The 17,087-nt window shown below is 46.2% G+C and overlaps 1 protein-coding gene across 3 annotated transcripts in view; it reads right to left on the bottom strand.

Annotated features, from left to right (window-relative positions):
* The window catches only part of PCMTD2 (protein-L-isoaspartate (D-aspartate) O-methyltransferase domain containing 2), a 115,880-nt gene that overhangs the window by 23,159 nt on the left and 75,634 nt on the right, over positions 1-17,087 (bottom strand). For all 3 annotated transcript variants that reach the window (XM_069243212.1, XM_069243213.1, XM_069243214.1), the window contains 2 exons: positions 16,026-16,197; positions 14,836-14,959 (listed from right to left, as the gene is read on the bottom strand). In XM_069243212.1, coding sequence (XP_069099313.1) covers positions 14,836-14,959; positions 16,026-16,197 — 296 coding nt within the window. The remainder of the gene's footprint in view (positions 1-14,835; positions 14,960-16,025; positions 16,198-17,087) is intronic.

Here is a 17,087-nt window from a genome sequence, read left to right on the forward strand (position 1 = left end):
GGTCTAAACAACCTACACATTTTATTTTAACACTTAAAAAAAATCTCATATTGCCAATACTCTGAACGAGGGGACATGTTTTTGGTAGATTTCCGGTATGCTGTGTGTGCTGATAAATGTGCATTAGAAAACATGCCAACCCCTGTTCAGCTTTAAGAAACACTGTTGTATATAATACATTCCATAATATGCAGCTGAAATGTCCCATACTCTAGGCAAAATATCAGTGTTTCCACTTGATGTTTTAACATATTATAGTACGTCATCCCTCCCTTTCAGGATGGCCTTACAGCTAAGATAAACTACAAAGACATACTTCTGGGTTCGCTCTGTAGGTACTGGGATGACCTAAATAATTTAATAACACAAGGAGGTTGTGGACTGTGCAGCTTGAAGCTACAAAGTCTTGAACATGTGGTGATGGGTGCTGCCACGCTATAGAAAGCATTCTATTTCTAACCAATTTCTCACAATGCGAGCACACTTTCTTTTCCACTAGGGGAAAAAAACATCACTATCTAGCACAAGAAGATGCAAAAAGATCATGGTCTGTTCAGTAGAGTAAGTTCATCTGTTGAATTATCGCTTGTATTGCTGATTAAGCTATTTGCTATGTTGTGTAGCCAACCTGGCTCAGTTTCTGCTAATAGAGGTGTTCGCCTTACGTGCCCAGTGGCACAATGTCTGTACTCTCAAGGACAGCTCACACACTGCTACTAAACATACTACGAATTAGTTTTGGTGGTTTATAAAATAACAGATTTGGTAGGTGCGACAGGTTCACTCATTTGAAAAGATATCGTCCCTGAACTTCCATTCATACAAATATGGATACTCATTAAATGAGACCAGCCACTGACTGGGATCTGGCAAACTTTGCTTGAAGCTCAGTGTAGCCCATGAAAGGATGTGGGCTCCTTATAGGCTTGACCTAACACAGACAGCAAACATTAAACATCTTTTATACGTATTGTTGTAGGATAGCAAGCTTCCTTTACTGATAGTTATCATGCACTCACCGAAATCCCAGATTGGAACAGTGTCCTGCAGAGGTAACATTCTGAACCTGAGGTTTATGGTTGATGGGATGAAAGGTCACATATTTGGGTTGACAAAGTGGACAGAATGTACACCTAGGTCCACAAGGTCTTGGATTACCTTCTCTATGGTTCCCTAGTCCATGATAAGTCCTAAAATCTGCATAATAAAAACCCAGACGCCTAAATTGCAACTGGTTTTGTTTTGTTTTTACTACTTACAATTACTCTCTGGCCATGTTCCTTGCACCCCTCATCAATGGTAAAAAAGGTACTGACTTTTAATCCCAATTCTCTGTCACTTATTTCAACTTCATGAACTTATTGTCAAAACCTAAGGGTGAGACTTCGGAAAATTTTAAAAGAGAAAACTTATTTTGTGCAATTCAAAGCACATTTTTCAGCTATGGCAACTAGAAATTAAATGGGACTATATATAAGGTATGAATTGGATAGATGGCAGCACACTTGCTTACATGTCGAAGGTGAACTGGCTGACTAAATACCCTACAATGCAGTATAGTGGCATTTAAAACAGCTCATTTGTCATAAGCCTAGACTTCAAGGCTGTTGTTCCTTTGTGTTCACTTAGGAGGCAAGCAAGTGGATTATGAATTTAACTAAAATACCCGTAATGAAGAACTAGGGTGATAAGTAAGCTTTTTCATACTGGGAACTTACATCGATATTCATAAACAGTGAATTGTACATGAGCTCATCACCATCATTTAGGGGGGAGATAAACCAAGGGAAAGGAAAATATGAGACCTCTACAAACACACAGAAAATTTGCCAATAACATTTTTGAGTAAAACTTTTGCTCATTTCGATACCACCTATGGAATCTGAGTGTAGGTAGCAGCGTCTTCGCCAAGCGAGCTGATGTCCATCTGCCTTTTGTATAAATGTTCCTAAATAGTTTTAGCAGCCCCCCCCACCTTAACATACCTTCTTTTCTTCTCTTTAGATTCATGGTGGAAGAGGAGGATGGTTCATGCTTGCAGGAACGTTTGAGCTGCATTCTAGTAACTAGCTTCTGCAAGGTTCTTCACAATTTTGAATCAGTTCTCAATTCTCCTTTCAGAGGCTAAAGTCAGTTTGGCCTCACACACACAAATTGCCTTGGAGTGTCTCTAGGAACACAATCACGTGGTGTCACGCCGTGTTTCCAGGCAAGATAGCCAATGTGTGTGGTGGAGAGTCAGAGACTCTAACACTCACTAGAGGAGTACAGCTTAAAGCCCAACACGTTTGATGGAGAAATACCAGAGAAAAAGACCATCCTTATTAAAATAAAAAAAAGGAACCAAAAGAGAGAAAAACTGAGGAAAAAATCTCATGAGCTTGTATGCCTGTGAAGTTGAAGAAAAAAGACCTAACATCGCTGGTGCCTTGGGTGCTTTATGTGGACCCTTTAAGCCGTATCCGGTGATGTTGCCTGTAACCAGTGACTCATCATGGCTGAAAAACATACTAGATTCAAACAGGCCTTTAGAGTTATAAATATCTGTAGACAAGAGGATCTAATAGACAAACGGTTTATATAGATCCAGAATCAGAACTGTTGGCTCCAGCCAATGAACTCAACCCAATTAATTTGTATTCGGACTAGCGGTCTATAGGCAAGGCCAGAATTACAAATTGCTTTCCCTCAGTGTGGTAGAGTAAGTGCAACAAACAAAGAGATCTACAAAAGGTTTCGGTGCGGTCAATGTTATACATGAGTGTTTTCCTAACATCTACGAGTAGTAAGGACACTTTGCTGTGTTCCTTGGGTTACGAGAAAACGTCAATTGGATAATTCGATTAATGTGAAAAGAGGGACACAGCTGCTGGTAAGACCGTTGTAGGAAGTTGGCTCTGTATGTGCTATTTCAAAGTAAGGAATAGCATGCACAAAGTCCAAGGGTTCCCCTTAGAGGTAAAATAGTGGTAAAAATAGATAATACTAATGCTCTATTTTGTGGTAGTGTGGTCGAGCAGTAGGCTTATCCAAGGAGTAGTGTTAAGCATTTGTTGTACATACACATAGACAATAAATGAGGTACACACACTCAGAGACAAATCCAGCCAATAGGTTTTGTTATAGAAAAATATCTTTTCTTAGTTTATTTTAAGAACCACAGGTTCAAATTTAACATGTAATATCTTGTTTGAAAGGTATTGCAGGTAAGTACATTAGGAACTTTGAATCATTTCAATTGCATGTATACTTTTCAAGTTATTCGCAAATAGCTACTTTAAAAGTGGACACAGTGCAATTTTCACATTTCCTGGGGGAGGTAAGTTTTTGTTAGTTTTACCAGGTAAGTAAGACACTTACAGGGTTCAGTTCTTGGTCCAAGGTAGCCCACCGTTGGGGGTTCAGAGCAACCCCAAAGTTACCACACCAGCAGCTCAGGGCCGGTCAGGTGCAGAGTTCAAAGTGGTGCCCAAAACGCATAGGCTATAATGGAGAGAAGGGGGTGCCCCGGTTCCGGTCTGCTTGCAGGTAAGTACCCGCGTCTTCGGAGGGCAGACCAGGGGGGTTTTGTAGGGCACCGGGGGGGACACAAGCCCACACAGAAATTTCACCCTCAGCGGCGCGGGGGCGGCCGGGTGCAGTGTTAGAACAAGCGTCGGGTTCGCAATGTAAGTCAATGAGAGATCAAGGGATCTCTTCAGCGCTGCAGGCAGGCAAGGGGGGGCTTCCTCAGGGAAACCTCCACTTGGGCAAGGGAGAGGGACTCCTGGGGGTCACTTCTGCAGTGAAAGTCCGGTCCTTCAGGTCCTGGGGGCTGCGGGTGCAGGGTCTTTTCCAGGCGTCGGGACTTAGGTTTCAGAGAGTCGCGGTCAGGGGAAGCCTCGGGATTCCCTCTGCAGGCGGCGCTGTGGGGGCTCAGGGGGGACAGGTTTTGGTACTCACAGTCGTAGAGTAGTCCGGGGGTCCTCCCTGAGGTGTTGGTTCTCCACCAGCCGAGTCGGGGTCGCCGGGTGCAGTGTTGCAAGTCTCACGCTTCTTGCGGGGAGTTGCAGGGTTCTTTAAAGCTGCTTCTTGAAACAAAGTTGCAGTCTTTTTGGAGCAGGTCCGCTGTCCTCGGGAGTTTCTTGTCGTCGTCGAAGCAGGGCAGTCCTCAGAGGATTCAGAGGTCGCTGGTCCCTTTGGAAGGCGTCGCTGGAGCAGAGTTCTTTGGAAGGCAGGAGACAGGCCGGTGAGTTTCTGGAGCCAAGGCAGTTGTTGTCTTCTGGTCTTCCTCTGCAGGGGTTTTCAGCTGGGCAGTCCTTCTTCTTGTTGTTGCAGGAATCTAATTTTCTAGGGTTCAGGGTAGCCCTTAAATACTAAATTTAAGGGCGTGTTTAGGTCTGGGGGGTTAGTAGCCAATGGCTACTAGCCCTGAGGGTGGGTACACCCTCTTTGTGCCTCCTCCCAAGGGGAGGGGGTCACAATCCTAACCCTATTGGGGGAATCCTCCATCTGCAAGATGGAGGATTTCTAAAAGTTAGAGTCACCTCAGCTCAGGACACCTTAGGGGCTGTCCTGACTGGCCAGTGACTCCTCCTTGTTATTCTCATTATTTTCTCCGGCCTTGCCGCCAAAAGTGGGGGCCGGGGCCGGAGGGGGCGGGCAACTCCACTAGCTGGAGTGTCCTGCGGTGCTGTGACAAAGGGGTGAGCCTTTGAGGCTCACCACCAGGTGTTACAGCTCCTGCCTGGGGGAGGTGTTGGCATCTCCACCCAGTGCAGGCTTTGTTACTGGCCTCAGAGTGACAAAGGCACTCTCCCCATGGGGCCAGCAACATGTCTCTAGTGTGGCAGGCTGCTGGAACTAGTCAGCCTACACAGATAGTCGGTTAAGTTTCAGGGGACACCTCTAAGGTGCCCTCTGGGGTGTATTTTGTAATAAAATGTACACTGGCATCAGTGTGCATTTATTGTGCTGAGAAGTTTGATACCAAACTTCCCAGTTTTCAGTGTAGCCATTATGGTGCTGTGGAGTTCGTGTTTGACAAACTCCCAGACCATATACTCTTATGGCTACCCTGCACTTACAATGTCTAAGGTTTTGTTTAGACACTGTAGGGGTACCATGCTCATGCACTGGTACCCTCACCTATGGTATAGTGCACCCTGCCTTAGGGCTGTAAGGCCTGCTAGAGGGGTGACTGACCTATACTTGCATAGGCAGTGAGAGGCTGGCATGGCACCCTGAGGGGAGTGCCATGTCGACTTACTCGTTTTGTTCTCACTAGCACACACAAGCTGACAAGCAGGGTGTCTGTGCTGAGTGAGAGGTCTCCAGGGTGGCATAAGACATGCTGCAGCCCTTAGAGACCTTCCTTGGCATCAGGGCCCTTGGTACTAGAAGTACCAGTTACAAGGGACTTATCTGGATGCCAGGGTCTGCCAATTGTGGATACAAAAGTACAGGTTAGGGAAAGAACACTGGTGCTGGGGCCTGGTTAGCAGGCCTCAGCACACTTTCAATTGTAAACATAGCATCAGCAAAGGCAAAAAGTCAGGGGGCAACCATGCCAAGGAGGCATTTCCTTACACAACCCCCCCCCCCAAACGAAAGAGGATGAGACTAACCTTTCCCAAGAGAGTCTTCATTTTCTAAGTGGAAGAACCTGGAAAGGCCATCTGCATTGGCATGGGCAGTCCCAGGTCTGTGTTCCACTATAAAGTCCATTCCCTGTAGGGAGATGGACCACCTCAACAGTTTAGGATTTTCACCTTTCATTTGCATCAGCCATTTGAGAGGTCTGTGGTCAGTTTGAACTAGGAAGTGAGTCCCAAAGAGGTATGGTCTCAGCTTCTTCAGGGACCAAACCACAGCAAAGGCCTCCCTCTCAATGGCACTCCAACGCTGCTCCCTGGGGAGTAACCTCCTGCTAATGAAAGCAACAGGCTGGTCAAGGCCATCATCATTTGTTTGGGACAAAACTGCCCCTATCCCATGTTCAGAGGCATCTGTCTGCACAATGAACTGCTTAGAATAATCTGGAGCTTTTAGAACTGGTGCTGAGCACATTGCCTGTTTCAGGGTGTCAAAGGCCTGTTGGCATTCCACAGTCCAGTTCACTTTCTTGGGCATTTTCTTGGAGGTGAGTTCAGTGAGGGCTGTCACAATGGATCCATATCCCTTCACAAACCTCCTGTAATACCCAGTCAAGCCAAGGAATGCCCTGACTTGAGTCTGGGTTTTTGGAGCTACCCAGTCCAGAATAGTCTGGATCTTGGGTTGGAGTGGATGAACTTGGCCTCCACCTACAAGGTGGCCCAAGTAAACCACAGTTCCCTGCCCTATCTGGCATTTGGATGCCTTGATAGAGAGGCCTGCAGATTGCAGAGCCTTCAAAACCTTCTTCAGGTGGACCAGGTGATCCTGCCAGGTGGAGCTAAAGACAGCAATATCATCAAGATAAGCTGTGCTAAAGGCCTCCAAACCAGCAAGAACTTGATTCACCAACCTTTGGAAGGTGGCAGGGGCATTCTTTAAACCAAAGGGCATAACAGTAAACTGATAATGCCCATCAGGGGTGGAGAATGCTGTTTTCTCTTTTGCTCCAGGTGCCATTTTTATTTGCCAGTACCCTGCTGTCAAGTCAAAGGTACTTAAGAATTGGGCAGCACCTAATTTGTCTATGAGCTCATCAGCTCTAGGAATTGGATGAGCATCTGTCTTGGTGACAGAGTTGAGCCCTCTGTAGTCCACACAAAACCTCATCTCTTTCTTTCCATCTTTGGTGTGAGGTTTGGGGACGAAGACCACTGGGCTAGCCCAGGGGCTGTCAGAGCGCTCAATTACTCCCAATTCCAGCATCTTGTGGACTTCCACCTTGATGCTTTCCTTAACATGGTCAGACTGTCTAAAGATTTTGTTTTTGACAGGCATGCTGTCTCCTGTGTCCACATCATGGGTACACAGGTGTGTCTGACCAGGGGTTAAGGAGAAGAGTTCAGGAAACTGTTGTAGGACTCTCCTACAATCAGCTTGCTGTTGGCCAGAGAGGGTGTCTGAGTAGATCACCCCATCTACTGAGCCATCTTTTGGGTCTGATGATAGAAGATCAGGGAGAGGTTCACTCTCTGCCTCCTGATCCTCATCTGTTACCATCAACAGATTTACATCAGCCCTGTCATGGAAGAGCTTAGGGCGGTTCACATGGATCACCCTCTTGGGGCTCCTGCTTGTGCCCAGGTCCACCAGGTAGGTGACCTGACTCTTCCTTTCTAGCACTGGGTAAGGGCCACTCCATTTGTCCTGGAGTGCCCTGGGAGCCACAGGCTCCAGAACCCAGACTTTCTGCCCTAGTTGGAACTCAACCAGTGCAGCCTTTTGGTCATACCAAAACTTCTGGAGCTGTTGGCTGGCCTCAAGGTTTTTGGTTGCCTTTTCCATGTACTCTGCCATTCTAGAGCGAAGGCCAAGTACATAGTCCACTATGTCTTGTTTAGGCTCATGAAGAGGTCTCTCCCAGCCTTCTTTAACAAGAGCAAGTGGTCCCCTTACAGGGTGACCAAACAGAAGTTCAAAGGGTGAGAATCCTACTCCCTTCTGTGGCACCTCTCTGTAAGCAAAAAGCAGACATGGCAAGAGGACATCCCATCTCCTTTTGAGTTTTTCTGGGAGCCCCATGATCATGCCTTTTAATGTCTTGTTGAATCTCTCAACTAAGCCATTAGTTTGTGGATGGTATGGTGTAGTGAATTTGTAAGTCACTCCACACTCATTCCACATGTGTTTTAGGTATGCTGACATGAAGTTGGTACCTATGTCAGACACCACCTCCTTAGGGAAACCCACTCTGGTAAAGATACCTATGAGGGCCTTGGCTACTGCAGGGGCAGTAGTCGACCTAAGGGGAATAGCTTCAGGATACCTAGTAGCATGATCCACTACTACTAGGATGTACATATTTCCTGAGGCTGTGGGAGGTTCCAGTGGACCAACTATGTCCACACCCACTCTTTCAAAGGGGACCCCCACCACTGGAAGTGGAATGAGGGGGGCCTTTGGGTGCCCACCTGTCTTACCACTGGATTGACAGGTGGGGCAGGAGAGGCAAAACTCCTTAACCTTCTGGGACATATTGGGCCAGTAGAAGTGGTTGACTAACCTCTCCCACGTCTTGGTTTGTCCCAAATGCCCAGCAAGGGGAATATCATGGGCTAAGGTCAGAATAAACTCTCTGAACGACTGAGGCACTACCACTCTCCTAGTGGCACCAGGTTTGGGGTCTCTGGCCTCAGTGTACAGGAGTCCATCTTCCCAATAGACCCTATGTGTTCCATTTTTCTTGCCCTTGGACTCTTCAGCAGCTTGCTGCCTAAGGCCTTCAAGAGAGGGACAGGTTTCTTGTCCCTTACACAGCTCCTCCCTTGAGGGTCCCCCTGGGCCTAAGAGCTCAACCTGATAAGGTTCAAGCTCCAAAGGCTCAGTTCCCTCAGAGGGCAGAACTTCTTCCTGAGAAGAGAGGTTCTCTTTTTCTGACTGTGTTGCAGTTGGTTTCCCAACTGACTTTCCTTTTCTCTTGGTAGGCTGGGCCATTTTTCCAGACTCCAGCTCTACTTTTTCACCCTGTGCCCTTGTTTTTACACACACCAGTTCAGGGATACCCAGCATGGCTGCATGGGTTTTTAGTTCTACCTCAGCCCATGCTGAGGACTCCAGGTCATTTCCAAGCAGACAGTCTACTGGGATGTTTGAGGAGACCACCACCTGTTTCAGGCCATTGACCCCTCCCCATTCTAAAGTTACCATTGCCATGGGATGTGCTTTAGTCTGATTGTCAGCATTGGTGACTGTATAGGTTTTTCCAGTCAGGTATTGGCCAGGGGAAACCAGTTTCTCTGTCACCATGGTGACACTGGCACCTGTATCCCTCAGGCCCTCTACACTTGTCCCATTAATAAAGAGCTGCTGCCTGTATTTTTGCATGTTAGGAGGCCAGGCAGCTAGTGTGGCTAAATCCACCCCACCCTCAGAGACTAGAGTAGCTTCAGTGTGGACCCTGATTTGCTCTGGGCACACTGTTGATCCCACTTGGAGACTAGCCATTCCAGTGTTACCTGGATTGGAGTTTGGAGTGGAACCTTTCTTGGGACAGGCCTTGTCTCCAGTTTGGTGTCCAGGCTGATTACAGCTACGACACCAGGCCTTTTTGGGATCAAAGTTTTTACCCTTGTACCCAGGATTGTTTTGTGAAGAGGCTCTGGGCCCACCCTCCTGTGCAGGTTTTTGGGGGCCTGTAGAAGACTCTTTACTATTTTTATTTTTGGCTGTCTCACCACCTTTCCCCTGGGGAGGTTTTGTGACCCCTTTCTTTTGGTCACCCCCTGTGGAAGTTTTGGACACCCTAGTCTTGACCCAATGGTCCGCCTTCTTTCCCAATTCTTGGGGAGAAATTGGTCCTAGGTCCACCAGATGCTGATTCAGTTTATCATTGAAACAATTACTTAACAGGTGTTCTTTCACAAATAAATTGTACAGCCCATCATAATTACTTACACCACTGCCTTGAATCCAACCATCTAGTGTTTTTACTGAGTAGTCTACAAAGTCAACCCAGGTCTGGCTCGAGGATTTTTGAGCTCCCCTGAATCTAATCCTATACTCCTCAGTGGAGAATCCAAAGCCCTCAATCAGGGTACCCTTCATGAGGTCATAAGATTCTGCATCTTTTCCAGAGAGTGTGAGGAGTCTATCCCTACACTTTCCTGTGAACATTTCCCAAAGGAGAGCACCCCAGTGAGATTTGTTCACTTTTCTGGTTACACAAGCCCTCTCAAAAGCTGTGAACCATTTGGTGATGTCATCATCATCTTCATATTTAGTTACAATCCCTTTAGGGATTTTCAACATGTCAGGAGAATCTCTGACCCTATTTATGTTGCTGCCACCATTGATGGGTCCTAGGCCCATCTCTTGTCTTTCCCTCTCTATGGCTAGGATCTGTCTTTCCAAAGCCAATCTTTTGGCCATCCTGGCTAACTGGATGTCCTCTTCACTGGAGTTATCCTCAGTGATTTCAGAGTTGTTGGTCCCTCCTGTGAGGGAACCTGCATCTCTGACTATTATTTGTGGAGTCAGGGCTTGAGAAGCCCTGCTCTCCCTAAGTAGGACTGGAGGGGGGGAATTTCCCTCCAAGTCACTATCTTCGTCCTCTGAGTTGCCATCCTCAGAGGGGTTGGCCTTTTCAAACTCTGCCAAAAGCTCCTGGAGCTGTACTTTGGTAGGTTTGGGGCCCATTGCTATTTTCTTTAGTTTACAGAGTGACCTTAGCTCTCTCATCTGTAGATGGAGGTAAGGTGTGGTGTCGAGTTCCACCACAGTCACATCTGTGCTAGACATTTTGCTTCTAAAAGTTGGAATACTTTTTAAGAATCTAAAACTGGTTCTAGAATCTAATTCAAACTTTTAAACTCTAAAAGAAATGCTAAACAGGATCTAACACAAGGCCCTAGCAGGTCTTTTTAAGAATTTAGAAAACTTTTCAAATTGCAAAAATCAATTTCTAATGACAATTTTGGAATTTGTCGTGTGATCAGGTATTGGCTGAGTAGTCCAGCCAATGCAAAGTCTTGTACCCCACCGCTGATCCACCAATGTAGGAAGTTGGCTCTGTATGTGCTATTTCAAAGTAAGGAATAGCATGCACAGAGTCCAAGGGTTCCCCATAGAGGTAAAATAGTGGTAAAAATAGATAATACTAATGCTCTATTTTGTGGTAGTGTGGTCGAGCAGTAGGCTTATCCAAGGAGTAGTGTTAAGCATTTGTTGTACATACACATAGACAATAAATGAGGTACACACACTCAGAGACAAATCCAGCCAATAGGTTTTGTTATAGAAAAATATCTTTTCTTAGTTTATTTTAAGAACCACAGGTTCAAATTTAACATGTAATATCTTGTTTGAAAGGTATTGCAGGTAAGTACATTAGGAACTTTGAATCATTTCAATTGCATGTATACTTTTCAAGTTATTCGCAAATAGCTACTTTAAAAGTGGACACTTAGTGCAATTTTCACAGTTCCTGGGGGAGGTAAGTTTTTGTTAGTTTTACCAGGTAAGTAAGACACTTACAGGGTTCAGTTCTTGGTCCAAGGTAGCCCACCGTTGGGGGTTCAGAGCAACCCCAAAGTTACCACACCAGCAGCTCAGGGCCGGTCAGGTGCAGAGTTCAAAGTGGTGCCCAAAACGCATAGGCTATAATGGAGAGAAGGGGGTGCCCCGGTTCTGGTCTGCTTGCAGGTAAGTACCCGCGTCTTCGGAGGGCAGACCAGGGGGGTTTTGTAGGGCACCGGGGGGGACACAAGCCCACACAGAAATTTCACCCTCAGCGGCGCGGGGGCGGCCGGGTGCAGTGTTAGAACAAGCGTCGGATTCGCAATGTAAGTCAATGAGAGATCAAGGGATCTCTTCAGCGCTGCAGGCAGGCAAGGGGGGGCTTCCTCGGGGAAACCTCCACTTGGGCAAGGGAGAGGGACTCCTGGGGGTCACTTCTGCAGTGAAAGTCCGGTCCTTCAGGTCCTGGGGGCTGCGGGTGCAGGGTCTTTTCCAGGCGTCGGGACTTAGGTTTCAGAGAGTCGCGGTCAGGGGAAGCCTCGGGATTCCCTCTGCAGGCGGCGCTGTGGGGGCTCAGGGGGGACAGGTTTTGGTACTCACAGTCGTAGAGTAGTCCGGGGGTCCTCCCTGAGGTGTTGGTTCTCCACCAGCCGAGTCGGGGTCGCCGGGTGCAGTGTTGCAAGTCTCACGCTTCTTGCGGGGAGTTGCAGGGTTCTTTAAAGCTGCTTCTTGAAACAAAGTTGCAGTCTTTTTGGAGCAGGTCCGCTGTCCTCGGGAGTTTCTTGTCGTCGTCGAAGCAGGGCAGTCCTCAGAGGATTCAGAGGTCGCTGGTCCCATTGGAAGGCGTCGCTGGAGCAGAGTTCTTTGGAAGGCAGGAGACAGGCCGGTGAGTTTCTGGAGCCAAGGCAGTTGTTGTCTTCTGGTCTTCCTCTGCAGGGGTTTTCAGCTGGGCAGTCCTTCTTCTTGTTGTTGCAGGAATCTAATTTTCTAGGGTTCAGGGTAGCCCTTAAATACTAAATTTAAGGGCGTGTTTAGGTCTGGGGGGTTAGTAGCCAATGGCTACTAGCCCTGAGGGTGGGTACACCCTCTTTGTGCCTCCTCCCAAGGGGAGGGGGTCACAATCCTAACCCTATTGGGGGAATCCTCCATCTGCAAGATGGAGGATTTCTAAAAGTTAGAGTCACCTCAGCTCAGGACACCTTAGGGGCTGTCCTGACTGGCCAGTGACTCCTCCTTGTTATTCTCATTATTTTCTCCGGCCTTGCCGCCAAAAGTGGGGGCCGGGGCCGGAGGGGGCGGGCAACTCCACTAGCTGGAGTGTCCTGCGGTGCTGTGACAAAGGGGTGAGCCTTTGAGGCTCACCGCCAGGTGTTACAGCTCCTGCCTGGGGGAGGTGTTAGCATCTCCACCCAGTGCAGGCTTTGTTACTGGCCTCAGAGTGACAAAGGCACTCTCCCCATGGGGCCAGCAACATGTCTCTAGTGTGGCAGGCTGCTGGAACTAGTCAGCCTACACAGATAGTCGGTTAAGTTTCAGGGGGCACCTCTAAGGTGCCCTCTGGGGTGTATTTTGTAATAAAATGTACACTGGCATCAGTGTGCATTTATTGTGCTGAGAAGTTTGATACCAAACTTCCCAGTTTTCAGTGTAGCCATTATGGTGCTGTGGAGTTCGTGTTTGACAAACTCCCAGACCATATACTCTTATGGCTACCCTGCACTTACAATGTCTAAGGTTTTGTTTAGACACTGTAGGGGTACCATGCTCATGCACTGGTACCCTCACCTATGGTATAGTGCACCCTGCCTTAGGGCTGTAAGGCCTGCTAGAGGGGTGACTGACCTATACTTGCATAGGCAGTGAGAGGCTGGCATGGCACCCTGAGGGGAGTGCCATGTCGACTTACTCGTTTTGTTCTCACTAGCACACACAAGCTGGCAAGCAGGGTGTCTGTGCTGAGTGAGAGGTCTCCAGGGTGGCATAAGACATGCTGCAGCCCTTAGAGACCTTCCTTGGCATCAGGGCCCTTGGTACTAGAAGTACCAGTTACAAGGGACTTATCTGGATGCCAGGGTCTGCCAATTGTGGATACAAAAGTACAGGTTAGGGAAAGAACACTGGTGCTGGGGCCTGGTTAGCAGGCCTCAGCACACTTTCAATTGTAAACATAGCATCAGCAAAGGCAAAAAGTCAGGGGGCAACCATGCCAAGGAGGCATTTCCTTACAACTGTGGTGTGTGTATAAGCAATATTAATGTACCTGCACACATACCTCATCTGTCACCAAGATATGTAACCCACTAATCATGGAAAGGTGATGGGCACCGGAAAAAAAAAAAAACATTTTCAGCGACAATGCTTTGAAGATAGAAGTTCAAAAGTCAGGACCACATTTAAATCCCAAGTAGGACCAAGAACTGTACTATAAAGTATTATTCCTGTTAGCCATTCTACAGAGGATCAAATTACTCGAATCTTAAAAACTGAAATAAGTTCCCTACAACTTTAATATATACCTGCTGCCAAGTGAACATAAGCCAGCAAGACTGATGAATTATTAATGAACAATGAATTGTGCCTTAAAATAAAGCATTAACGAAGGCAATGCTACAACCAATGCAACGACTCAGTAAACAAGTTCACTTGGCAGCAAAGCATGCACGTGTAGCTAGGCGGTGTGCTTCTCTGAGGGCTAGCCTACACACCTAAGGAAATTAAAGGCAGCCATACTTGAAGATTTCAAATGCTAAACCGGGTGCATGTGTTTTGAGCTGAACAACTATGTCTCCTTATTGACCAAGCATAACAAAGCGAACTAGCTGGAGACTAGTTTCAATTCTAAATGCTCTTAAACTGCAATAGCACTGGATCTAATGCCGACTTCCCACAAGACATTCCCTACATAGGGCTGAAGGAGCTAGTTGTACAAAATGATTGGTTCACTGATCTAGAAAGATGATGTTCACAAATAAAATACCAATCTGATGTTATAAACATGCCATAGGCAGCTACCCGGAGGGCTAAGCCTGGCCTAGGTTTTTCCTGCTGTTGTTCTCCTCCCCCTGTATGCCAGTAACTGGTCAGCTGTAGAACACGGTAAAGGCACACAACATCTCAAACGGTGTGGTTCAGGGTACCAACTGCTATAGTGGAGTAGGTCTAAACTTGCCAAGGGTGCCGGGTCAATTGCTAAAGTGTGTGCTCACCTTTGGTTGAAGGATCAAGCATTATCATTATGTAGGGTTTCAGTTAGTAAATTGTAGCTAGTCTTTTATATAAAGGGAAAACAGAGGAAAAAAAGTGTTCTGGTTTCATTTTGTTAGCAAAGCACACGTAGTGCCACTTGTTCACAGCAATCAAGACCACAAACTTCCCACAATCTCAATTTTTTTCCCTAGTACTTGGAAGCAATCAGAACATTTGGATCTTCAATGGGGTTATGTACTTAAGAATCCCAAACACAGAGCATGAAACCAGCAAGATGCCGCCGGGCAAAGCACCCTGGAACAAATACATTCATATCGAGAGTTTGACGCACTCAGACTCTAGAAGTCAAACAAGCTCTGCTCTCGCCATCTTTTCTCTCTTTCTCTCTCTCTTGTTCCCTCGCTGAATTTGTTCTTTTTCTAGCATTCACTCTTTTTCCCTATTAATGTACTTTTAGCTAACATATGAAAGGCTCTCAGAAAAGATATTTACATATGTTTTTACAAACTGGCGAACAGGAGAGAAATGTAGAGTACTTACGCAAATGAACAGTCTTTATTCTTCCTGACTCAACCTTACTGGGTTGAATCAGGGGTGCGAAGGAGACGGCCAGAATTTTCTTAGTCTCCCAAGATGAGGCACCGGTGCGTGTTATCTTGGTCAACTGGGTACAGAAAAACAAGAAGTAGTCATGGGCATGCTCATTCCCCAGAAGGACGTCCTTGCAGTTAGGTCTACACATTCATGCAGTTCTATATCAAGAGCATTCCTCATTAGTGACACCTTAATGTGGAATCATTTTTATCGCCACGCTTTGTCACATTTGCAAAAAAGCTACTAAAAAAAGACGTAGGAAAGGTGGGTGAAAGATTAAGCAGACACCGAAAAGCAGAAGGGAAAGCAGAAGTAATCAAACAAGCGCACAGCAATAACCATCTTGCTAGTCTCCCCGCTGCCCAGGAGTGACACCAACATTAAACTAAAAACTTTGCTAACAGGAAATATGAAACCTACCAACAACTGAACAGTGTGGTTTGATGAAGGACATAGGATGTGATGGAGATTTTTGTCCTAAAACATTTTACTCACTATAATTCCATAAAATGATTAGAGTGCAAAATGTTTTTACTAGCATTTGTGTCCGAAATATCTAAGCCAACTGATTGTAGCATTCGTACAAAACACATAATTATCCATTCTGGATATTTTTGTTATCCAGTGTACATAACACATTTTCATTGCTTTAGACAGGCCAGTGGATTGGGAAGGCAGGACAATCCACAGTAAGTGAGGCCAATACAAAACGCTCTCCTGAATGCCATAAACGCCCAGTCTGTGGGAGCCTTTCTCATCCAACATGTCACATTCTATAAAGTGGTTTACAGAGGACTCACACTTCAATGAAGTCTAAATTGATATAATATGGTATGATGTAAACAATTCACTGCCGGCACCAGTGCCGCACCTTAAGTCTTTGTTCAACACCACCAGTAACAAATGATGCCCGTCACTAAGCAAACAGCTACCGTTCTAGCCTGCAGCACCCATGTTGTGTCCCATAACAAGCGGTTCAGACTCTATGCCAAGAGAGCAGCTAGAGCTGCAGCATGGAGAGACCTTGCATTAGACTGTTCCTGGGAAGGAGGAAAGCATTGCCAGAGGGGCTAACACATACACACAACTTGTAATACCACATGGGAGTAAAAAAAAAAAAAAAAAATATGTCTGACCTTTTCCTCTAGCGGCATCACAAGAATCCCCCCAACCTTCAGGAGGTTCTTCATGTAGTCTTCATGATCTTTCTGGACTCCAGCGCCACAGTAAATTCGATCATAGAGGCAGCAGTCTGAGGAGATGTCCAGGCAATTACCTGCCACAAATGTGGGTTCACAAAACTCAAATCTGGGAAAAAATGGATCAAGGTCACTCCACTGCTCTGGTGCTGTTGGACCTATCATTTGACACAATGTCGCACACCATTTTGCTTGCATGACTTGCACGTGTGAGTGGGGGGCAGGAATGGGCTGGCCCTAAGCTGGATAAAATCCCTAATTTCTAACAAGCCAATCAACCATGATCACTCCCTTTAGGTCAAAATCTAAAGAGCTAAACTTTGGAGTGTAACAGGGCTCTTCATTCAACTCAATATTATTTAATATCTACATGGCATCTATGGCTACGATTGTTCAGTCCTAAGGCGTTAGGATGGATTTTATGCTGAAGATACACAGCTGATGTTCTCATTGATAAAAGTCCTCCCATTTCTCACAAAGCCTTTAAGCTATGCCTCACTGAGGTTGCTCAATGTGTAAGAACAAGTTTGAAACAAAACTCACAAAACCAAGAATTTGATATTTGTTGGCCCTCAATCCATCTGGTTGCCTCATCTGTGGCCGAAGATTCTGGACATTCCTTTTGTCCCATTAGCGTTCCACGAAATCTTTGGTGTTAAATTTGATGCAGAATTATCCTTCCGCCTCCACTATTGCCACCTGTTGTTCTTTGTTATACTTTTTAAAGTGATTTTGACATCTTGCCCGTCTCAGTAAGAAAGTGTACCTGTTGTGGTTACATCAACATCCAGAGTGGATTACTCTAACTCACTTTAGGTTGGTGTTCCTCAGTGTTTCGCGAGGTAATTTTGAAGATACTGCATCAGCAACATATAACACCACATCTTAGATCCCTATACTGGCTCTAGGTGAGCAAGATAATTCAATGTAGGGGCTTTGTTGTTACATACTGGGCTTTCATGTCATGGGTCCCAGGTATCTGAGTGAGTGTGTAAAATA

This window comes from Pleurodeles waltl, chromosome 7, assembly GCF_031143425.1.
Source record: "Pleurodeles waltl isolate 20211129_DDA chromosome 7, aPleWal1.hap1.20221129, whole genome shotgun sequence".
Classification (NCBI taxonomy): Eukaryota; Metazoa; Chordata; class Amphibia; order Caudata; family Salamandridae; genus Pleurodeles; species Pleurodeles waltl.